General features: G+C 52.2%; 7 protein-coding genes across 7 annotated transcripts; 6 read left to right on the top strand and 1 right to left on the bottom strand.

Annotated features, from left to right (window-relative positions):
- Positions 1-2,053: 2,053 nt before the first annotated feature.
- Positions 2,054-2,613, top strand: K460DRAFT_424576 (uncharacterized protein; the record flags this gene model as incomplete). The annotated part of the gene is made up of 1 exon (XM_040938220.1): positions 2,054-2,613. The coding sequence occupies exon 1, from the start codon at positions 2,074-2,076 to the stop codon at positions 2,611-2,613; it is 540 nt and encodes a 179-aa protein (XP_040794266.1). The 5' UTR covers positions 2,054-2,073.
- Positions 2,614-3,785: 1,172 nt separating this feature from the next.
- Positions 3,786-6,442, top strand: K460DRAFT_401721 (uncharacterized protein; the record flags this gene model as incomplete). Its single annotated transcript, XM_040936448.1, has 5 exons — positions 3,786-3,822; positions 3,972-4,092; positions 4,151-4,191; positions 4,247-4,679; positions 4,732-6,442. 5 exons carry the CDS (start codon positions 3,786-3,788, stop codon positions 6,440-6,442), a joined length of 2,343 nt encoding a protein of 780 aa, XP_040794267.1.
- A 970-nt stretch (positions 6,443-7,412) lies between these two features.
- Positions 7,413-9,726, top strand: K460DRAFT_324843 (glucokinase GLK1). Its single transcript, XM_040930580.1, has 3 exons — positions 7,413-8,014; positions 8,075-8,154; positions 8,204-9,726. The coding sequence occupies exons 1-3, from the start codon at positions 7,561-7,563 to the stop codon at positions 9,599-9,601; spliced, it is 1,932 nt and encodes a 643-aa protein (XP_040794268.1). The 5' UTR covers positions 7,413-7,560; the 3' UTR covers positions 9,602-9,726.
- Positions 9,727-12,121: 2,395 nt separating this feature from the next.
- K460DRAFT_299008 (Rgp1-domain-containing protein) lies at positions 12,122-15,231 on the top strand. Its single transcript, XM_040929784.1, has 3 exons — positions 12,122-12,775; positions 12,823-13,890; positions 13,945-15,231. The coding sequence occupies exons 1-3, from the start codon at positions 12,262-12,264 to the stop codon at positions 14,841-14,843; spliced, it is 2,481 nt and encodes an 826-aa protein (XP_040794269.1). The 5' UTR covers positions 12,122-12,261; the 3' UTR covers positions 14,844-15,231.
- Positions 15,232-15,830: 599 nt separating this feature from the next.
- Positions 15,831-16,516, top strand: K460DRAFT_362451 (uncharacterized protein). The gene is made up of 2 exons (XM_040932639.1): positions 15,831-16,051; positions 16,217-16,516. The coding sequence occupies exons 1-2, from the start codon at positions 15,958-15,960 to the stop codon at positions 16,489-16,491; spliced, it is 369 nt and encodes a 122-aa protein (XP_040794270.1). The 5' UTR covers positions 15,831-15,957; the 3' UTR covers positions 16,492-16,516.
- A 1,254-nt stretch (positions 16,517-17,770) lies between these two features.
- On the bottom strand, positions 17,771-19,543 carry K460DRAFT_272319 (acid protease; the record flags this gene model as incomplete). The annotated part of the gene is made up of 1 exon (XM_040927788.1): positions 17,771-19,543. One exon carries the CDS (start codon positions 19,541-19,543, stop codon positions 17,771-17,773), a length of 1,773 nt encoding a protein of 590 aa, XP_040794271.1.
- Positions 19,544-20,389: 846 nt separating this feature from the next.
- Positions 20,390-23,183, top strand: K460DRAFT_39818 (uncharacterized protein). The gene is made up of 2 exons (XM_040936192.1): positions 20,390-20,651; positions 20,754-23,183. Exons 1-2 carry the CDS (start codon positions 20,600-20,602, stop codon positions 22,859-22,861), a joined length of 2,160 nt encoding a protein of 719 aa, XP_040794272.1. The 5' UTR covers positions 20,390-20,599; the 3' UTR covers positions 22,862-23,183.
- Positions 23,184-23,633: the final 450 nt, after the last annotated feature.

Genomic DNA, 23,633 nt, shown 5'->3' on the forward strand with positions numbered 1-23,633 from the left:
GTACCTGCATATGTTAGCCTCGCAGCTAATAAGATGAGAGCGTGAGAGATGTTGGGGCAGTGTCCAGGATTCTAGGGCCTGTAGGGAGACAAAAAAAAGAAGAGTCTTCGCGCTCGCGACCCGGCTGCGTGTGGTACCGAATAAGCGATGAGGTTTCCGCGGATGACTTCGGATGAAGACGATTGGTAAGGCTAGGATGAAATTACTGACAGGATAAGATGCAGGTACTGGTGATAATAAGTATTGGACCACGGGGCTGTTCGGTAAAGCGCATTGGAGCTCCTTTTGACTACATTTAGGCTTTATTTGATAGACAGATTATACCATGGTACAGATAGAGACGGTGTTTCATTCATTGAAACAATGAGGTGCTGTCGGCGAGGGTAGTTGTTAGTCTACGCCACCTCATCTTATACCCTTGTTAGTGCTACCTCTCCCCTTTTCATCAAAGCCGCACTTGGTAGTTTCATATCTCTGTTTTGCTTGTTGTAGTCTGAGATACTAGAAGGATCCTACTATATCAATGTATTACAATCGATCAGGTCCTTGTCAATAGGAGGCAAAATATCAGGTTGGGTTTACCCGGTGAGCAGGAAGCTGGCCTGGGTGTTGGCGGGCCCGGTCAGCGGTCACTTTTCAGCGCAGAAGAACCGACATCGTAAATCAGACGGTCGTGCAGTATCGCGATCGTAAATCCAAACTTTCTGTGCGCACGCATGGTCCGGAAACGGTGGCCGCAAGTCGTGAGTCGAGGGCAATCGCTGTTGTCAATATCGATCATTCCCTTTGGGGAATATAGGGCGACGATGATGTGAGATCGTCGCCCGTACCGTCACTCTTTGCTCGGCAGCCCATTTAAATTGCCGAGCGCCAGGCAGCGCCACATGCCAGGAACCGCACGAGAAAGGTCTCTCGCTTGGGTGCGGGCGCTCAGGAGCACGAGGGTGGTCAAGCCGATGCGGTTAGCGAAGTTCGAGAATAACGAGACATCCATGGATGGGTAGCGACTATCGGATGGCCTGAAAAAGCCACAAAGTATCTGCTGCAGTGGCGATTCTAACTAATGTCAGAGTCGGTGAAGGCGCTTAGACGATTTGTCGACGTGGCAGGCTTCATTGCCTCTCTCGCGTAGGGTTAAGGAGAGATGTGCAGTGCTTGCTGGGCGTTTCTATTTTGGTCTGGGGCAAATGCAAAAGCGGGCGTCTCTGTCGCCATGCGACTCAAAACTGGCTGGGGTAAGGGTGGAAGATTGGAGATCAGACCTGGGAAATGCGCATTATCATTTCCCATGCTGCTCTTCATCCAGTTTTAAGAACATCGATCTTTATGATGGCGCGTACGAGCCCGGTGGAGGCGATTGAAACATGTACCTTGGATATAACATGAACCGATATCAAACGTTTTAAGGTTTTCACAAGAGGAGTATTGCTTACATGGCACGGGGTTGGCTGCGGTCTAACGAATCATAGGCGAGCTAGAGGTGGCCTTGCCCCTGTTGGGAACGTACAGTCGTGCAACGATAATTAGGCGATTGTTGCCTGGGTGTAGCGAAATGAAGCTTATAGTCAACGTGCTCGGCTCGTGGGCTCCCGCTGTCAAGTCGATTGGGTTGCTGCCTTACAGAAAAGATAAGTCTCGGGAGGGTGAGTTTCACTCTGATTTAGGGAACGGCAGTGTCACCTTGGCATACTTTGTGCAACATCGGGCGAACTGCACAACAGTTTAGAGTTTAGGTTAGACTATGCAAGACAGTGAAGCAGACATTCAAAAGATGGTACTGTATATGAGGGCGTCAGGCTACAGGTGACGTGAGAGTCTAAGTTGTTTGATGGGATGGACCGTGGTTCGATCTCGATCACTTTGGGCCTAGGGGACAGCACGAGCTGACCGCAGTACGTACACCGGTGTACTTGGTATATGAAACACAATCTGTGCTCTGTGAATTGCTAAGCACGAAAGGTGTAGTAGGTCTTGGCAAGACATGCTGTCGGAATTGAAGTGCTGTTGGGTGTCTTCATTACCAAAAAGCAAAGCAAAGTAGAACAGGTGGGATGGCCGTAATCACTGAATTGCATGATAAGTTTCTGCTGGCGGCGGCGGAAGAGGCAAGTGGCAACAATAGCAGCAGCAGCTATTACTATGTGGATTGATGGGCCTCTCAATCTCAGACCTGGACCACATGCATGTCTTGGCTTCTGTCGTGCTTTCTATGAAGCCGATATGTCCGCCGCCGCCATTTTCTGGTATGGTACGCCTGGGAACAGCGGGTCGGGTGCAGTTCCAGACGGTCGACCCTTTACTGCGTGCGTGGTAGCGGGCGATTCTCCCGCGCTGGCGGCGGGCTTGCGGACAAGCTTACTTGCAAAATTGAATAGGGGCCCACTCAAGGCTCTGCTCGCACCAGAGGACGACCTAGGTATAGCGGTGGTCGCAACCGTTGCCAGAGTCCAAGAGAAAAAGTGGCGAAGGCCGCGAAATTACCAGGGCCTTGTCCGGGCTCGCAGCTGGGCAGAGCAAGCCCCTTTTGGGGATTTTCAGGCTTGGGCGTGGTTACGCGAACGTCGACGTCAGACGCGTGGAGCTGCAGAGTGGATTGTTGTAATTGGCGGCTAGCCACCTGTTGGGTTCGCGCTGATGGGCAAGGAGCAGGCGTCAGGAGCAGGCGGACGGGGAGAGGAGGAGGGAGGATTCGAGGAGAAGATGTGCACAGCACAGCACAGCACAGCACAAAGCGTGAGGCGCGTCCTGGTGCAGCAGCAGTTTTCGTCATATTCGTGATATTCATACTCGGGGGGAGGAGACAGCACGCACAGGCGGCCAGGCCAACAACTCGGATCGTCGTCACTGCATGTGGGCCGGCCCAAAAGTCGATGCGGATCTCCATACAGGCCGGGGGCGCCGCCGGGCTTGCCATGGTTCAATCTTTCTCACTTTTGAGCTTGGCCCGGGTGGTGTTGTTGGACGCGTGAAGCAACTGACAGCCGCCTTGCCCATGGTGGTGTTGCTCTACATGTACACACACACACACACACACGTAGTAGACACGGGGTGCTGTGAAGCATCCCTCCTCCCCTACCCCCCTCCCCCCCAAAAATAAAGCCAATGACTTCACAAGAAGAAGCACGGCCGCGCCATCCTAAGCATCAGTGCAGCGATGCGTCGTTTGGTGTCTGGCTGGCAGCGATAAGTGCAGGGCCTGCGCCTAATACATTCTAGCGGCGACCCAGTAGGCAGTGAAATGCGATATCAGGCAAGCTCTGGGCTGGCAGCGCATCAATCATCGACCACGCTGTGCGCTCCTCTTCTCCGCCTCTGCTGCTCCGCCCAAGTCCCATCCTTTCTTTGTCCCTCCTCTTGCTCTGCTCTGCTCTGCTCTGCCTCTCTCGCTCGTTACCAGCGTCCGCTCGCTTTTGCCAGAGACTCTGTCGTGGAACCTGCGCCCACCTGTGCGCTCCTTCCCACGCTCTCCCATTCGTCCTGGGCCCTTCCCGCCCTCTGCCGCCGTCGCGACCCTCCACAACCCTTGTCTTGTCTTTTGCTCCCAGCCCACGCCTCTCTCTTGTCCCCAATTTGCTCCATGTCGCCCTGCTGAACCATCTCCCGGCCGCTGCACGCTCGTTTTCCGCTACCATCTTAATCGATAATTCTCCTGTTGCTGCCCGTCTCGTTGCACGGCAATCGCGTTCGCACAACGCGGCCCCCGGATCGCCAACTTTTTGGCCCGTCATCCTCCGCCGCCGCCTTCTCCTCACCAAACACCCACCCACCACCACATCTCCTCCAATATGGCTCCGGCCGTGCCCAGATTACGCATCTTGTCAGGTCCGTCACTCCGCCTTGAGCAGTTGCACAGCAATCGAGGGTCGTGTTCCTCGTATAAGCACTCCGCTTGTGTCCGAGAATGCACTCAAGAAGCCTCTGCGCTCATCCACTTCGTCTGCAACAAAGATAGAATGCTGACAGCAATACAGTGGGAGGAAACGCAGTCTCCGCGTTCCTATCGTGGCGGCTCCAGGCCACCAACGCCTGCGACGTCACGCTCGTATGGAAGTCAGGATACGAGAGCGTTGCCCAATATGGCATCTCCTTCAAGTACGCCGTCCCCAGGTGTCAATAGCTCAACCAATGCAATAACTAACAAACGATGCAGATCTACACTCTACGGCAATGAGCGGTTCAAGCCACATGCTGGTACGTCTATGGCATCATATCTCACTTTGAATTTTACCACTAACCATGCCAATAGTCGTCCGAACTCCTGAAGACGCCGCCCATTCTTCCAAGCAACCTTTTGACTACGTCCTACTCTGCGTAAAAGCCCTTCCCGATGTATACGATATCGCCAACATCATCGAGTCGGTCGTCTCTCCTCAGCATACCTGCATCCTTATGAACACCACGCATAGTCTGGGGGTCGAATCATATCTGGAGCAACGCTTCCCCACAAACGTCGTCCTCTCATTGGTATCGGGAGCAGAGATTTCACAGCTTGGGGCCAGCGAGTTCGAGCACAAGGGCGCAACTGACATCTGGGTCGGCCCTGCTAATAAGAATGCCGCCATCCCGCCACAAATTCAGTCAGATATGGCTGAGGCTCTAGCCATGACATTGAGCTCAGGCCAGGTTGACTGCAAAGTCTCACCAAACATACGACAGCAGCAGTACCAGCGCATGATAGGGTACGTCAACCGTTCACGCGTCACACATTGTCATCCAACTAACATTCGGCAGTCCGATTGCTTTCCATCCAGCTAGTATTATCTTTGAAACGCCCAACCATGCCGAATTGATAGAAAAGGTTGGCGTACGTGCTCTTATTGCGGGCGTCTTCGACGAGCTACTCGCTCTTGCCAATGCCCAAGGCTGCACATTTCCCGCCGACTTCCGGGAAACAACATTCCAGGAAATGACCCGACCTCAAGAGACCAACAGCACCATGTGGATGGATTTTGAAGCCAAGCGACCCATGGAGATTGAGACGTATCTCGGATCTCCGTTGAAGCTTGCACAGGAAGTTGGCATGTCTATTCCCCGAATCGAGACACTGTACGCCACCCTCCATCATCTCAACATTGTCAACCGCACTCGCCCAGTCGCCGCACCTACGCCTTCTCCTCAGAATGGCATGCAGCCACCACCCCCTCCTAGACTCTCTTCGGCTCCTTTGCCGCGAGGACCTCCTTCTCAAGGAGGACCAGGCCCCATGATGAATGGCAACGGTCCGATGAAGGGCGGCCCCCGTTCAGGGAGCCGTGCCCCTTCCATCAATGGTGCCCCTCCTATGATGCGTCGGGGTCCCCCTCCAGGTCCCATGAACGGATATCCACCAAGAATGAACGGAGGCCCTAATGGTCAGCGGCGCGCGTCTTTGGAGGATAACACCTTGGAAGAATTTTCGCACCTGATGCTATACGATGATATGGTCGACAGTGGAGCTCCCGGTGCCGGTCCCTATGAAAGCGCTGGAAACTCGTCTAGCAACAATCTCTCCCTTCGAGAAAGAGAACTGATGCTCAGGCAGAGGGAGCTGCAGCTTAGGGAGCAAGAGATGACTATGCGCCGTGGTCCAGGTGGTCCAGGCGGTCCTGGTCGTGGTCGACCTCCGCCACCTCCCTCGATGGGTGGCTTCGATGATGACGACGACGATGGTGATGACTACTTTGACCCAATGGGAGGTCGTGGACCCGCGATTGACCCTGACAATTTTGACATGATGAGCGTCACATCGCGTCGCACTCGCAAAATGCCCAGTGCTAGTCAAATCCGCAAGAACCCCGATGGCGCAAATTTTGGTGGACCAGGTGGACAAAATGGACGGTCGAGGAACCCATTTGCGCGTCCTGGGATGAACAAGAATCGGACCAGCGCTCGTTTAATGGCTGATGCCCCTGGGTTACACGAAAGCATAATGAATAACCCTCTCATGGGGTACTCATCTAACCGCTACGGAGATGTGGACCGTGGTGCTATGGGTGCGCAATCGCGAACCAACTCACTAACCGCATCTCGTTTAGATGAGCTCCAGGTCGGTGGTGGCAGTTACGGTGCTTACCCCCCAAATCCCCGCCGAACAAGCCAGTCGCCTGGCAACCCTCTCAGCCCTGGTCCGAGACCTAACGGTCGGCCGTCTCCACCAAACGGCTATGCTCCCAACGGCATGCCCCCAAATGGCATGCCCCCAAATGGACGGCCTTCGCCTCCCGGTATGAGACAGCCAGTACCACGACACCCTCCTGGCATAGGTAACGCAGTGGCACCACAACAAGTTGAACAACAAGCTGGGGTGAGCAATCTTTACCCGCCCAAGTCTCGTCCTCAAGTTCGCAGTCTGACTGGTAGTGCAAGTCGCAGTGGTAGTAGCGTGGCTCCATTAGATTCAGAAAACTCTGCGCACAGCAGCCAGAGTAGCCTAGGACCGCGTCCTCCGCTCGGCGTCCGGTAGTGGCGAAGTTGTATCACAATCACATTTGCGGCAATCGACGTGTAATATGTTGGCATTCTGCATGGACACTGTGTTTTACTCGGCGATACATTACGAAATCACCTCTCGGTTGGGAAGCTACCGATCTCTCGATCGACACATTATTTTGCTGTGCTGTTCCATGACAGCTGGCTGAGTACCTCCAGCCTCCACCCAACTCGACTTCTCTTCTATAACACGCATACGCATTGGATTTATCTCTACCGACCCGCGACACTGGGGCTGGGAGGCTTCATGAACAGCCAGGGGCTTGTTGGGGCCTCGTGGCGGAACTTAATGACGAATATTAGAATTTGGCTCGGGAGCTTGCACGTACACATACCAACCTCTACGCGAGGTCGTTGCTTCAGGTTTCTTTTTGTTTCTATCGTACATAGTGTAGACGTCGTTGTGGCGCCGCTTCTCTTTTTTTTTCCACTGGCACCCGCTAATCATGGTTTCTTGCATGGGCTGCTCAGCAGGGTGGTTGGTCTTTGTTCCGATTAGGAGTTTTTCGATACATGCACAGGTTTGTGGCTTTTGGGCATCCATTTTTCTGCCGCTGAGGCATCTATTCTCAGTGCTGCATTTGACTGACCTAGTGTATACTATTGTGCATCCTTTAGACATGATGAGCGGCTGTTGGCGAGATGTGGCGGGAATCTGGTGCGAGGGAGTGGTAACAGAGCATATATAGTTGGGCGAGCAACAAAAGCGATATGATCCTTTCTCTCCCAAATCACGCTTTCCAGTATTAATGTTCCCATCAGGTGATGGCATGTTCTCCAAAGCCAATCCAAGTCAAGTCATGTGCTCAGCCCAATTCCGGGGAAGCCGCCTGCCTAGTGCGCCCAGATGGGCGATGGATTCACGATGTTTCGTTCCGCTAGCGTGTAGACAGTGCCTAGGTGGGAGCACTACCTCAAGAGGAAGGTGACATGTCCAATTGATGGTACAGTTCTCCTCGCCTGCTGTCCCCAACGCGTTTGACTTTGCATGTCGTTACGCAGTCGAAGCATAGCAACTGAAGGCTGCCCACCTGCAGGGCCCCTCCACCGTCATAGGCTAAGCTCCTCTCACGAGCAAAGCGGGGCAGGGCCATGGTCAACGAAGACACGGCGCAGAACAGCAGTTCGTCTGCAAGCCCCAGGAGCCCAATTCACGCCACTCATTCACCCGATTCGAGTCGTCGCCGGCGTGACCCTATTCGACCTCCTCTTGCGATCCATACGATAGCCAGTGTCGTCGTATTGCTAGCGCTGCTTGTCCAGTTCTTTGCACCCCACTTCCCTCACGCGATCCCACAATTCTTCACCCAGCACCACCTTTGGCGTGTCCCTTCCCCAGGCATCACGTTCCGCAATCCCGTCCTCTTCCAACAAGATCCTCCAACCTGTCCGAAGCCTCAACAACACGTCGAGTTCGTCGGAACCTTCAACACCAGACCTGAGCGCAGCATGGTCCTCGCCGAGCAAGCAAAGCGCGTCGCCGCGGAGTTCGACTTCAGCAAAGATGCTGTCAACAAGGCCGTCCAGGAGTTTAGGCGCGAGATGGGTATGCACGGAAACATGCACGGAGCTATATACAGAGCCATTGGATGCTGACAGCATGCAGATGAGGGCCTACAGAAGGAGGGCACTGAGCTGAGCCAGATCCCTACCTACGTCACTGCAGTTCCGAATGGCACTGAAAAGGTACATTCCCAATACCACTGTATGAGAAGGCTATCTAATTAGACTCTAGGGCCTCTACATGGCCGTCGACTTGGGTGGCACCAACTTCCGCGTCTGCTCCATCCAGCTGCATGGAAACACCACCTTCTCTCTCACCCAGAGCAAAGTTGCCATCCCGCGCGAGCTCATGGTAGCGAAGACCTCGAAAGAGCTCTTCTCCTTCCTCGCAAAGCAGATCGAAAACTTCCTCAAGGAGCACCACGAGGAGCACTATGCTAGCACACTGCAGCGCCGAAAGCATGGAGGGGCCAGCCCGGAGCAAGAAGAAATCTTCAACCTGGGCTTCACCTTCTCATTCCCTGTACACCAAATTGGCATCAACAAGGGCATGCTGATGCGCTGGACCAAGGGCTTCGATATTCAGGACGCTGTTGGCAAAGACGTTTGTGCTCTGCTTCAGGCTGAGATTGACGAACTACATCTTCCTGTGAAGGTCGCTGCCTTGGTCAACGACACGGTAGGAACGCTCATGGCGCGCTCATACACTTCCCCTGGCAAGACTGGTACCTTGCTCGGCGGCATTTTCGGAACTGGTACCAACGGCGCCTATGTAGAGAAGCTAGAGAAGGTCACAAAGCTCACAAAGAACAAAGATGCCGGCGAGTACGACCATTCGACTGGCGAAATGATTGTCAACACTGAATGGGGCTCGTTCGACAACTCTCTCCGTACACTGCCAAACACCCCTTACGATGTCGAGCTCGACGAGAAGTCGGTAAACCCCGGCATCCAGATGTTCGAGAAGCGAGTGTCAGGAATGTTCTTGGGAGAGCTCCTCCGCCTCGCCCTCGTTAAGCTCGTCAAAGACCCCTCTATCCCCCTGTTCAAGGACGAGAACTCCTCGTCAAACGACGTGCACAGCACAACCCAGATCCAAAATAGCAGCCCCATATGGCAGCAATGGGGCATCGACACCAGCTTCCTCAGCGTGTGCGCTGGCGACAGCAGCCCAGGCCTCCGTATGCTACGACAGACATTGGATAAAGACTACGACATCTCAGCCGTCAGCGCTGAAGATGCAGAAGCCGTCCGCGACATTGCCGCAGCCATCGGCCGCCGCGCAGCGCGGCTTGCCGCCGTCGCCATCGCTGGCGTCATCATCAATACGGGCCGTCTCTCCACTTCCTCCACCGGCACTGCCACCACGGAAAGCAAAGCAGGTGTCAATCCCCCGCGCGGAAACGTCGAAGTCAAAGAAGAGGATGTCATTGACATTGGTGTTGATGGAAGTCTGGTCGAGTTTTACCCCAATTTCGAAGAACATATCCGTCAGGCGCTGCGGGAGGTGCCAGAGATTGGGGATCATGGAGAGAAGAGGGTCAGGATTGGTATCGCGAAGGACGGGTCTGGTGTAGGAGCCGCACTGATTGCGCTTGTCGCTGGAAAGGTAGCGGCGCCAGAGGAGTGATGTACTGCTCTCATGGAGAGTGGGCGGAGAGTGAGAAAACATATGAGACAGGAATCTCCTAAATGGGATGTTTTGCATATGCAGTTGAAGCTAGCATTTCCAAAATAAAATAAAATATATATTCTGCGCGGTTTACGTTCTTCCCGGTCCTCTCCTATATTTGCAAATTCAACACTGCACTCGCGCGAAATGCTATCCACAGCAAAAAGAAGGTGGGTTCTGGAGATGCCAACGCAAAAACGCGAGACTGCCTGTATGAAAGAGCCAAAAAAAAAAGACATTTGCTGTATCGCCCGACCAGGGACTCTGAAAGGATGTTAGGAATGCAAGATGATATATATGGGACGGACCACGAACCGAACCCTGAACCTTGAGATTAAAAGTCTCACGCGCTAGCCAATCTGGATACTGTTAGATGCTGAATAAGGATTTCAGATCAAGGTGAAACTCACTGTGCCAGCCGGGCTGTGTTTTATAGCATCTTTGGAAATTAAATAATAGATATCCATAGTGAAAAAGAGCTCTTTTCGCTTTGTGCGACATGTTGTGGGGGCAAATGACTAGCGCACAATCGGTCATGGGGCCCTGCGTACCCTTGTGCCTGACACATAACATAACTTTACCACTTTTAGCGACGTTTTACAACATCAGTCGAACCGCGATTACTCTACTCTCTATGTTGGCTTTCTTTCGCTCGCTATACTATCCTTTCCTAAGACTATGCCCTAGCATATCTACGGCCTAACACTGACTACCGAGGATACCGAGGATGTCGGTCCTTTATCTTCAGTTTCAACGGGATTCATCGCTCGACGCACATGACCTGCCAACTCGCAGTAGCTCCCTAGGTAGTCCCTAAGGCGCAGGCTCCTTAACTCTCTTTTTATGTCTCTTAATCTGTTCAAGTACCCTTTCCTAGGGACGAAGCATTGCTTCACCTCGCTTCATTACAGCTTTAGGCTTCACTAGCAATAACCTTGAAGACTGCCAGCGGTGCAATGCATCGATCGGTCGAGTGGGGCTTCCTGTTACTGTCAGTATATCAAACCGCTGCACAGTAACGGCTTAGGCGCCATTGCATTTCCTATACGGCTCCTCGACAATTTCGGTGTTAAGAGGGGTTTGAATCAATCAGTAAGCAAATAGGTAAGTAGATCAAAGATATGCATGGTTTATGGCAGTGATCTAGAATTAAGTTATTGAATCAAGTGTCAGAATGGTGCGCTTAGTGAACAATCAAAGGTGGTCGCGAATATGCATCGAGAAAAGATGTAGCTCGGAAGACGGGTCTTCATGTTGCATTCCATATGTTCACGTTTAACAATAGCTAAACCTATCTTTATATATTTCTGGCATTTCTCAAGGCATAATCCGTTTCTGGTGCGTTTGGCGGGTTTCTTTTCGCCATTTTAGCTTCCTTCACTCTGAAGCGCCCTCGTCACCTATGCGCCTTAGAACAGCATATAAACTTTTATCTGCGTTCTCCTGTGAACATACTAATCATTTCTCTACATCTATAAGTTCTAGAAGCTTGCTGCTTCTTCCAGCCTTTAATTGAAAGTCTTACTTTAGCAAATAATATGGATTCCACCTATAGATATTAGTACTCTTTCTACCGCTTGTATATTGATTAGTAAAGATTTTTCTTTGTTCTTCTCGTCATTCTCCCGGCTATCTTTCTTGGCACCTCTATGGCCTTCCTCGCGAGTCTTTAGGCGTGGAGTCCCTTTAAGATTGACGCTTTCGGCATTGTTATACTGCTTGGCGCAGACGCGATCCGCAAGACCTTAGGCCGACTTGTGTACTCGCCTTTTGAGTACTTTCCCCTTCTTGCCGTTATATCTTCGGAAACAACTCGGTTGCAGGTTTAGTTCCGGAGTTTGTGTTGTACAACATCACGGACGGTATTATAGTCACGGACCTAAGCGCCTGGTTCACGAGGTGGTTGCCATGTCAGAAGTTGATACCGGCTTGTGGATCCAATGCGAGAGGACGACAAGCGGAGCTAGCAATCTCGCCCATCTCAATGACGACTTGAGCCTGCAACCTAGTGGCTTCCGACTGATGCTCATATTTAGCGACGCTTGCAACTATGTCAGTATGAAGGCTGGCAGTATTCTCGTCCAATTCGAAAGCTACCGTGATAAACGCTTCTAGGTTCAGACACTTTGTCAAGTTACTATAGAAAGAATTGAAGACGCCGACATTGGAGATGTGGACATCAACAGTACCCACGTGGACGATGTGGTGAATATTTCAGAAGATGATTCAGTCTTGTGCATCAGTGTAGAGAAGTTGGACACAACTACGGCGTGGTGTTTAGGTTGAGAGAACGTCAAAAGTTACGCCCAGATAACCCTATCGCATAGCCAAGTACGTAAATTGATACAATCATCTGTTGCATTACATCGTGACGGTTGAGAGTTGGATGGAGTTGGCTAGCAGGGTGAGATGCACGGACCCAGACCCTTGACATGGATGGATGGTGCATGACGGAGCACGTTCACGTCAAAGGCCCGCATCTGCTACTCTCTCGAGCCCTCAATTGCGATCGCTGCCATCTCTCCATGGTTTATGAGTGGTAGCCGTCATGTCGCTTGACCGACGCACCCGATGAGCTGCTCACCACCCTGCAGCCTGTCTCGCCCACCCACCCTACCATGTCCTCCTCGAATGTCCGGGTATTCGTACAATGGAAGGACTCGACCGTGTTCGCTGGCGAAGACATAGAATGCACAATTACATTCAAGAACGTAGCGTCCCCCGAAGGACACGATCGCTCTCCAGTCCGGAAGCAGAACGGATTCGCGACTGGCGGGGAGCGACAGCGCAAACTGCTTCCAGTTCACTCCTCAACGAGGCCCTCTGTATCCCACACTTCCTCATTCACTTCTCAGTTGCCGCCCCCGCACCTTCGCGGACACCGTCCAGCGCTATCGCTACACGCTCATTCCACCGCTGGAGAGCGCCGTTCGCCTATTCCACTGGGCGCAGCATCAGGCAATAACACCAGTGGGAAGAACCATGGGAGATCACTATCAATTATATCACTAGGCACAGATGTTGGAACAGAAGTCAGTCATGAAAGGGGCATACAAATCAGACGACCGACTCGAGGGCACGGCAGATCAGCGAGTCTACAGGTCGTGCCAGGGAGACCAAACTCCTATCCAGGTACGGACGGCGCAATTGACGTAGCTATCTCACTGACATGACTTCAGTCGCCTCGCCAGGCCATCGCTCAGCAACTCATCCTTCTCCGCTTTCAGGTGGAGCCTCATCTCCCCCAATAGTTCAGGAGCCCCCGGGCGAGTTCACATTCCCTATACGACCTGCGAGGAGGCGACCGGGCATATCGACTACTCCGAGCACTCCCGCTCTTCCGATTACAACACGAAAGCCCTCGAATTCTTTCTCCCAAAGCTTCAAGTTTCCCGCCGCACCTTCACCAGAAGATGCCTCAACAGAACAAATTACTAGTAATCCACCCACACAAGTTACCCAAGCCCGGCGGCAATCCCCTCGACTGCAGAATGAAAATCGACGGATGCAACCGAACTCCCACTCCGAAACGCTCTCGCCCGTAGCTCGAGTACTATCTGGGTCAAGCATGGACGGCACTCCGCGCAGCAGCGGGGAGTTCTACTCTGTGAGCAACAACTCGAATGAGACTCTAGCCTCCGAATACACAGCCAATCCCTCTATGCGTCTACTACAACGGCCAATGCATCAACGGCGAACATCTCAATTGGCTCCACCCAACCGACAAAGCCGCCCTGAGTCTCTCATGATGGGATATGCTCAGATAATGGGATCTTTCACTCTGGATGGGTCACTGATCAACCAAGCGCCTTTTGAGGAAGTCAAGAGGAAAGGAGTAGTCGGCGGTCAGGGTGGAGGCGGTGTCGTTGGGGTGGAAAGAACGAAGCGCGAAAGTGGTTTGTTCGGCGCACTCGGCTGGGGCAATATCGGGGAGTCCCTAGGCGGTTTACTGGGCGCATCGGAGCCTTCTAGTATCCGAGAGATGAGAGGCATCGCCAGCTCGAAAACTGTCCCGCTCATATCCACACCGCAGTCCATCTTGTTTGTGGATCTCAAACTTGCTCCAGGGGAAAGTCGCAGCTATACGTACAGTTTTACAATACCTCGAGGTTTACCGCCTTCGCATAAGGGCCGGTCGATGAAGGTCGCATACAACATAACCATTGGTACACAGCGCGCTGGTTCCACCAAAGACCAACAAGTGAGGCAGGTAGATGTCCCTTTCCGGGTCTTTGGCAGTGTGAATGGTATGTTATTTATTATTATTCCTAGTGAGATGCAAGATGTTAATTTGAGAACAGGCCGTGGTGAGATCCTTGGGCATGACTTGATGTCTCCATATATCATATTGCGCGATCAAGCCCGAACTGCAAGCGTAGGCGCTGCAGCGACTGCAAAGTCTTCTCTTTTGATTACGAAGGTCTCTCCATCAGAAACCTCCAACCACCACGCGTTCGGCGACTTCCTCGAATATGTCGACAACCTCCTAGATCGACCACGGCAAAACTCAAGCATGGGACTGCTCTCACCAACTGAGACATTGCCTGGCCGTTTCTCAATGGCCGAGGAACCTCAAACTATCAAAGAAGCCATCGACATGGCTATCCTCCGTAGCAACCTGACAGGTGCAGCGAATCAGAGCGCCAACCGCTTCGAGATCGCTCGTAGCGGTCGGCGCGTAGCGGTCATTACGTTGGCTCGGCCTGCGTACCGGCTTGGTGAGACCATGTCCGCTGTGATCGACTTCACCGACTCACACATCCCCTGCTATTCCGTTCATGTCTCGCTAGAGACGTCGGAGAAAGTGGACCCTGCGATAGCGCTGCGGTCGAACGCATCCATTTATCGCGTCACAAAGAAGGTACACGCATCCTTTTCTGAAAACGCGCTGTTTGCACAAAAGCTTGCATTTTCGCCTACAATACCTCCAAACGCGACCCCAGAGTTCATCACAAGCGGTGTAAGTCTGGAGTGGAAGTTGAGGGTCGAATTTATCACACCGCGCTTGGCACACGAGGACGGGGAAGAAGCGTTGTGGGACGAGCTGCTGGAAGAGATATCTAGTGATGACAGAGGCGTGATTCTAGCAGCGGCGCAAAGGCTACCAGCCGAGAGTTTCGAAGTACAGGTCCCGATCCGGGTGTATGGAGCCGTGAGTGGCGCCCCCGAAGCTCCAGACGAAGAAGGGTTGCCAGTATGAGAAGAAAGTCAATGGCATTATTCGCCACGCTTCACTACCAAACCCCACCAGTCTCCATGATTACTACGCCAAGTGCAGCGTTCAATCACATTATCATAAGAGTTTCAGAGCGAGCGTCGATTTCAGTAACACTCTTTCTTTCAGCGGGTAGCGGTTATTATTCAATGTATATGATAGGATGCTGAGGATAGGTGATGAAGCTTTGGAAGCCGTGGAAGAGAGATTTGTAGTATACCAGCTCGGATTGGAGCAAGGGCATAACATGTCCAGTAATTTCATCTGTTGTGAACAAACTCGTCGTTTTTGTGAGTTGATTAGATGTGGCTGATACTTTACAGGTTGAGCTACAGAAGGACGAGGTACAAATCTCAATATTCTATTTCTCCCTACTACAGTAAATTCGCGGATGGCAACATGGATACCACTATCATGAAAAGGATGCCACAAGAGCGATACTCTATTCAGTCATTTGCAACAGAGACAACTCGCATGCCCCGGCTATATACAGCACGTCGCGAAGAGACTTGCTATTCTTGACTTCTGTTGAATTTGGCGAACATTGCTGTACATTTCCACACAAGATGAAACGAGAGTCCATCTTTCAAGAGGTTTGTATCTAAACAAACTAGATATTTCCTAGTTGACTGGTATCGAATGACGAAGCCAACCAATCCGAGACAGCAAAGCAACATCAGAAACCTCCTGAAGGTACACTATACAGCCTAGCGATAATAGCTCGTTTACAGGCTCAGGCTTGTTAGGTCACCTCGAATGAGCCCGAATGCTTAGATACGACAATTCGAGTGAAATTGACCACCTGCAGCACGAATCAATGGAAACAATTCGCTTCCAATATTTGTATCAAGAATACGCGAATCCCCTTCCAACAAGGAATATGCATACGTAACCCCGCCTGAGAGCTCCACATCCAAGTGGCTAGCAAATCAACTACAAAAGCCAATGACGTAGTTGACACGCAGGGTAGCTATCACCCCTCTTCACTCCCCGCGCATCATCCAAATAACCTACACTAACATCAACACCCCGAATTCAGACTTCAGTCTCTCTCGAAATCCACCACACACCTGAATACATCGAACTAGACCGATCAACAATGGACAAGATCAAGGAGAAGCTTCACATCGGCAGCAGCAGCCGCAAGTCACAGCCCGAGAACGATGCTGGTCACGGTGTTGGCACCATTGAGGGTATGTTACCCTTTGCATGTCTTACAAAGCTTGACACTTCGTTTCCTTGAACCTCTAGACCCATTCCCAACCTCCCCCATCGTCAGCCTCGTCAAACCTCACCACTACCTCACCCTCTTTCCGTCCCGTTTCCCCTATATTAACAACTCACTAACACCTCCCTAGATAACCGCGACAGCATCGACTCCGAGCTCGCCGCGATGCCTCCTAACGAGCGTGTCGCCTACCTCAAGGAATTCGAGGACTCAGACAAACACGGCGAGCCGAAGAAGGGCGGCTTGATTGAGAAGCTCATCGCCAGGGGTAACAGGAAGACCGAGGAGCAGATTGAGCGTGAGGCAAGAGAGAGAGAGGCGGCCCATCGCGATGCGACGCATGCCCAAGTTGGACCGGGCGTCGGAGCAAGCACGCACAGCGCTACCGGAGCAGGAGGACTATAGATGGGGCATAGTAAGAAGAAGGACGTGACGAATTAGGTGATGTGAGCTGTCGCATGAACCGTTCGAGTTTGTTCGAGTTTGAGGGAGGAAGTGGTTGGCATAATGATATGTGCAAAGCAGCTTTTGGGCGATGAGACTGCGACATGTATACATCTCGACATCATAGCGACAATGACATCTGTACAAGCTGGGTTCTTAAGACTTCTCCTCGTGTGAGTTACTGAATAGCATGAATAATACACGAGCGTCGTACGTCCTCATGATAGGCAACTTATCTCAAGATGAATTCGATTGCTAGATCACCTAGACGCATTGTCTAAGGCTGTCTGAAGATGGTGGCCATATCCACCAGGACGAAGGAGGATATGGGAATCCAGTGAAACCCCCCAAGGGGCAGTTCAAACCGCCATCCACCCTCCCAATGAGTCTCTTCCTCCTATTAGTACTGTAATATCAGTAATATCAGTACCAAGCGAAAAATTGGTGGAGGGTGGAGACATACTTGAGCTTCTGCGTAGCTCTATCTTCTCCTATTCCGCTTAACGCACGTTTGAAATCCATTGTACATGATTGATCACGGTGGAGTTTACAGACTATCCTGTCAAATCGGGTTCAGATTCAACGACATGCTCACATTACATATATACCCCCAGCTAGCTTAATCAAGTGTCGTAAAATGCAAAAGTACATTTCTATACTCCTCATATTAAGTAAGCCTTCCACGCAAGCAGCATATCAGTTACTCCAGGAAAGATCCACGCGCTGCTAACGGTCAACCATATGATTTGGACATACAGTATCCAACGACCAGCAAACTCGGGTCTCGTATTGCCAGTGTCTGCTATTGATCACGAGTATCCGCTGTCATGAAGGGTGAGCAAGCTTCTCATCCCAGCCATTGCATTGCATTGCATGTACAACCAACCAACCAACCAACTCAAAGTCATACGACCACCCGATCATTGCGATTTCCAAAGCATGAAAGTATTGGAATGAGGAATCCAATATCGTATTGGTGCGACAAGGGCCCTGTGGTGACACGCATGAGGAATATTGAAAAGCTGACGCGTTTACCGCTTTGGGAAAAGAACATGGAAGGAATATTCGTATCTTCTCGTATTAAAACACGATTTCGTGTCGTATATCCATGGACAGTATAAAGAAAATGCCGTAGAGGGCCTTATGTACAAGGTGGTATCTCAAGAAAAAATGTACAAGCCGCGAAAAATAAAACGCCAACTATTAGCCTTGTAGCTATCCAAGATTCTTCCATGGGTGCTCAGTGATGTTGGTGGAATTGCGGTGTCAAAGGCGAAACCCCAGACCGTGGGCCAAGTTCTCCAGTCGCGTACCCATCGTCACTCGGCACGTGGCTCACAGTCCGACTCCCACTACTTGCACCATCCATCTCATGCTGAGTTCGTAGTGGTAGTGGGAGAGTAACCTCCTGCCATCGTGGCGTGACTGGTGTCATTGACTCGGCATGTAGCTCTTGTGGTGTGTCGTTGATACTAACGGGCAGTTTCACGTCCTGTGGGTATGCATTGTGCTGCTCGACATGTGGAGAATCGAGCTCCGTCAACGGCGTGCCGCTGAGCTCTTGTGGAGCCGGTGACTTGAGAGGTACACCGCCAGCAGCGAGGTTTTGTCGTGAGCCAGATTCCAAGACTTGGTTGCCGGCTAGCTCGTATGGTTGCTTCTTTTGAGTTCGACGTCTTCGGTAGAAAAGGAAAGCGATGATGCCTAGGATAAGGAGCACAGCCGCGCCGACTGCAATACCAACTATTGCGCCTGTGCCGATGCCCGAAGATTTGCTGTTGTTCGACTTGGAGTTGGATGATGTGATGGTGATGACCTTGGCGGCTGGGAGAGGGTCGGGAAAGACGGCTTGCGCTACAGTGAAATTTGCGCGCTCATAGTCTACTATCAGGTAGGCCTCTTGCAGTAATGTCCGCCCCAAAACGTATTGTGAATCGTTCGCAGCGCGGCGGATCGGAAAGTAGTTGGTTGCGTTTGTGTAGAACGGGTATGAAGCTTGGAGATCAAATGCGGCATACGGTAGTTGTATATTTGTGTACTTGGTCGACGTGTCTTGTAGTGAATTGACGAGTTTTATTGTTATCATGGGGTTTTTCGAAAGAAGCTCGCGGTGGATAGTATCGTTGACGCGGTAAAGGTCGGTTTGAGAGTCGTAGGTAAGCCCAAAGGCTGTTTCAAACTGGGCGCATGCATCCTTCGGTAACCACAGGTGCGGCACGGTGGAGTCGATGACAGAAAAGTGAGCACCTGATGTCATGGACACGGTTCCTTGCAGCGTGTTGGTCGCCATGATAGACTCGACACCCACGGTGAGCAGCTTTGACGAATCCGTAGAGAACGTAAAAGAAAAGCCGCTATTGTCTGCTTTGAACCGAGTTTGGTCGTATCCGCCTAGAATTAGACTGCCCAAGACTGACTTCAAGCGATACTTTGCGCCAGCTGTGTATGCATAGGACAGGCTGGGGATCTTGGTGGCATTGCGCAGCTGGTAGAGAAGAGAGTCGATGGGCTGGCTAAGACTCGAGAAGCTGGATTCGGCCTGTCCTAGAGGAAGGATGCCCATGAAGTAGGCTGGGTCGGGAACTCCAGCAACAACCTGACGGTCCAGCGACAACGACGCCGTGTCGGCTGCTGGTCCTAGCGACACCTTGTCAAATCCAAAGAGACCCCCTGCAGTGTAATTGAGCGCATCCTCTAGATCCACATCGTACAGCCCAATTGATGACCACGACGATGAAGCGTTGACTTGGTACCCGCTGTTCTGAGTGCTTTTGAAGACTTCGGCCCCGCGTAGATTTGGGCAATTGGCAGGGTCGACTCCTGCTATACATCCATCTGGTGTGACTAAATAGGTGACGCCGCCCTTTGTGGATGGCAGAACGCGAAAGTCCTGGCCGGGTGTGCCCACGCTGATTTTGAAGGTACTCCAGCTCCCATCATTGCCGTCGAATTGTTTCGAAGGGGGTACGACGTATGGCTCCGGAGCCGCGGTGGCTCGCGCGGCGAGTCCCATGAGGAAGCGAGCGTAGGTAGGGGTGAACGAGCGAGGTTTGGGAGTGCTTAACGGCTATAGAGGGCAGCACCACATGGCGTCAAGGCGGTAAGAATTAGCGGGCTAGGAGAATCAATTGCTCGTCTCGTCTCGTCACGTCACGTTACGGGTCCATGGCTGGGCGCTGGAAAGGGTGGAGGGAAAATCTGGAGGGGTTTCGATTCGATGGCATGGCATGGCATGGATGAGGTCTAGCTGCCCCGTGGGACCGTCGGCATGATTCGGGAGAGGCGAGGACGTGGCTGGGGGTTTCCGAGGCCATGTCGAGCTGAGTGGATACGAGATACAGTACCACGGTAGGGGCTGAAAGCGACGCAGGGGGCCTTGACCAAGGAGCCAATTGATGGGACGAGCCTGCATTGCGCTTGGCGTAGATCCTGTCAGCCATGCATGGTTCGCAACATGTCATCGTCTCTGCTGACATGGCAGCCTCTCCTATCGCGATTAGTTGGTGCGAAACTAAAACACGTAATCTCAACAAATGGCTAGAGGCCGTCGAGGAGTGCCACCTTAACGATCCTTTGCCCCCTCAGCCCTGTGGAACCACGTCTCGTCCAGGAAGTGCTACCACGCTGCACACTCGAAGGGCGCCGTGACTCCTCCTTGACGGCGTAAGCAGGATAACAAGCACTGAACAGAGAAAACTCGATGAGCCCCAGTTGCCACGCCAAGTGTGGTTCTAGTTAGGCCAGGAGGCTTCTCAGCCCACGCGTCGATTGGATCTGCACCTTGGTTTGTCCGACCGGCTCCACTGCGAAGATGCGCATGGGGCGCATGTGCGTCTATTCATAGCGCCATGTCCGCCCGATACTGTGGGCTTCTCAAATAATCCCCATTGATTCTCAACCTCCTAGGGCTGAATTTCCGTCTACTCTTGCTTTCGTTGCGTTGCGAGTCGTTTGTTCTGTCCTTCGTTCGTTCGTTGTCGTTGCGACGTCTGTCTCGACTTTGGCACTGTCACTCGTTCATGTAGAAGGAAAGATAGCACTATGTGGAGGCACGCTCTTTTAGGGGGCCATGCGCTGCTCGCAGTTGGCGCAGATGCCAATCCATACAGCAGAAGAGGTACGCTTTTTTTGGTTGCTTGATGGCGATTCATAAACTAACAATTCTCAGATCGTATGTGACTTGATTTGCACGTGCATGTCTTCAGCGTTATTAATACACCCAGTCAACCCAGCGGCAGCATTTACCACTCCATCGCCAATCCTCATCCCCTCACCATATTACGCCAATGAATCGTCGTCCACGCACTCAGGGCCTCCTCGGTTTACCTTTGCACCTTCAGGTGCAAACTTCTCCACAGTGCCTGGAACATGTACCGGCTGCGTTATTGAAGCCTACAACCCAGTAACCACCTTCTACGACAAGGAAGATAATACCAACCCGTGGACAAGCGTCGTTGTAACTGAGACCATTCTAACCCAGTTTGTTACTTATTTTGATGGCAGTACAATCGATACGATAGTCACAGAGAAACAGACCGTAAATCAAACCAAGACTGTTGTTATGGGGGATACGAACGCAACTATCACGCACACCACCCCGCTCTTTTATTTGACAGCAGCGTCAGGGGTATACTTGACTCTGACTGCGGGGCCTACCTACGTCTTTTATAGCAGCCTTGTCGGCGGGCTCGACGAGCTCATGGCGTACCCTGCTTCGACGCAGACGCTGCGCGCCTGCGCTCCCTCTACTACCAAACTCAAAAACTGGGAACCGACTGCCACCGAGGATTGGCATCATTTCGTCCAGACGTATACAGGAAACCCACCAAAGAAGTCACCCAAAGATAGGCCTGCTGCGCTCCCGTCGAAACTGATCAATTTCTTGAAGCAAGATCCGGACATTGTATCGCAATACCGTGGCTCCGATATTGCTACCTGTACCGTCCGCTTTCCCTACCAGTCTAAAGTCGTCCCTCATCCTGAGGTCCCACATATAACACTATCTAAGCCTGCCGGCTTGCCGACAGTTCCTGCTGCCACTTCCGTAGCGTCAGAGACAGAGGCACCTTCAGAGACGGAGGCACCTTCAGAGACGGAGGCACCCGAATTACCATCCCCGTCTGTGACAACAGGGACCTTCATTTCGACGACTTACGAGTCAACGTCCACTCACCTAACGAGGCAAGGATGTCTTAGGTGCGCGCTCACAAAGCCAGGCAATGATGCAGCCACGAACAAGATCGATGACCCAACTCCAACCCCATACATACCAAATGACCCTAGCAAGCCAGATGACAAGCCCAAGCCAAATCAGCAGGACCCGAATAAGCCGGAAGACAACAACAACCCGCATCGACCTAGTATCCCAGATACCATCGTTTCGATTGTACACAATAATCCTGATGTTTGGACGCAACAACCACCAGTCACCACTACAGGCGAGAGGATTACAATTGGCGATAACGTGTATCCTGTTTTCACTCCAAAACCAACACAGCAGGGCAACCCGGATCAACCAAATGAGCACAACCAAGCACCGCCGCCGGTTATCGTGATTGGGACCGAGACATTTTACCCCGGCGAAACGAAAACCATCAACGGCGTCCTAGTCATCGCACCCACAGACGGCGGCTACACCAGACTAGTCGTCGACGGCAACACGCTCACCGTCCACCCAGCCAGCGGCCCAACCGGCGCCCCCATCCTCGCAATCGGAAGCAACACCGTAACCGCCAACCCACAGGGAGAATACGTCGTCGGCACCGAAACGCTGAAACCCGGCGGCCCTGCCCTGACCGTCGAGGGGAAAACATACAGTCTCGCCGCCGGCCCAAGCGCAACTGCACTCGTTGTCAACGGCGTGTCGTCTACCCTCGCTAATGCTGCTGCACCGGCTCATATCACCAATGCGCCAGCGCTCGTCACCATCGACGGCAAAACGTACGCTCCTACCCTCCAGGACGGCACAACGCAGTATGTTCTCGGCCAGGGCACGACGCTCAAACCCGGCGCGGTAGTCACGGTAGCTGGGACAACGTATAGTCTTGATCCCAAGGGCACTGCGCTCGTCGTCAACGGCCAGACGAGCAGTATCAAGAAAGTCCCCGCGAGCAATAGCGCGAGCGCCACGCCGTCGGGCTCGGTCGCGAGTCGTTCCAGCGAGTCCACGACGACGACTAGTGGACGCGGTGCGGGAGATCTAATTGCAAGCGGCATTGGCGGGGGCAAGAGTTCAGGAGCGGGTATCTCGCTCCACAACGCAGGAGGACTGGACATGTGGGTTGAAAGCCTCATGATTGGCGCAGCAGGGTGGTTGGTCTTCCTGCTGTGATCTCCCCATCCATTCAACAGCAGCAAACGAGAGAGATTTATTAGGTCTTGTTTTTTTCCCATTTGCATTTTGTTCAGCGCGGCGTTTTTTTGGGGGGAATATGAAAATATATGGATGGGGCGGTTCCGGGAAATATACGAACCTGGGATATATGGATTTAGTTAGGGGGGCTCAGTCGGTTATCAGCTTGGCCTGGCCTGGCCTGGCCTTGGGTTATGAATGCATCATTCTAATGAGATGGAATCTTGGTAATGATTAGCTAGCTAATAAATTCAATCTACTGCGACGGAGCTAACCGCTCTGTTGCCAGAACACACTCTTCTTTTGTCACATCGGTGTGCTGAATCTTTTACCATATATCGAATAGATTCGACATGAGCACAATCATAAAGAGTTAGCCGGCTGTGGAGAATGATTTCAGGTATATTTTCTTCAGGGTATTTGAGCCTTGTCCCATGGTGACCATTCGAGGGGTGTGAGGCCCAGTGCTATAGAGACAATGAAGCGGAGGATGAATGCCAATCTATGCCCATGTGCCCATACCATGCGCCTTTCCCATACAACATGCACCACCCACCATAACCCAGGTCGGAAGAATGCCGAACGCTGTTCAATCAATACATCCCTTTTCCCCTCTTCGCCTTCCTTCATCATGTTCTATTCCATGCTCCAAGTCCCAAAGTCAAGTCCCGCCTGACTGACGAATCGTTGGCGTGCCCGTTCAGCACCCCGCATCCGCTCCCGGCGGCTCGTCATCGTGCGTGTTCAGTTT

Source organism: Cucurbitaria berberidis, assembly GCF_010015615.1.
Source record: "Cucurbitaria berberidis CBS 394.84 unplaced genomic scaffold K460scaffold_1, whole genome shotgun sequence".
Taxonomy (NCBI): domain Eukaryota; kingdom Fungi; phylum Ascomycota; class Dothideomycetes; order Pleosporales; family Cucurbitariaceae; genus Cucurbitaria; species Cucurbitaria berberidis.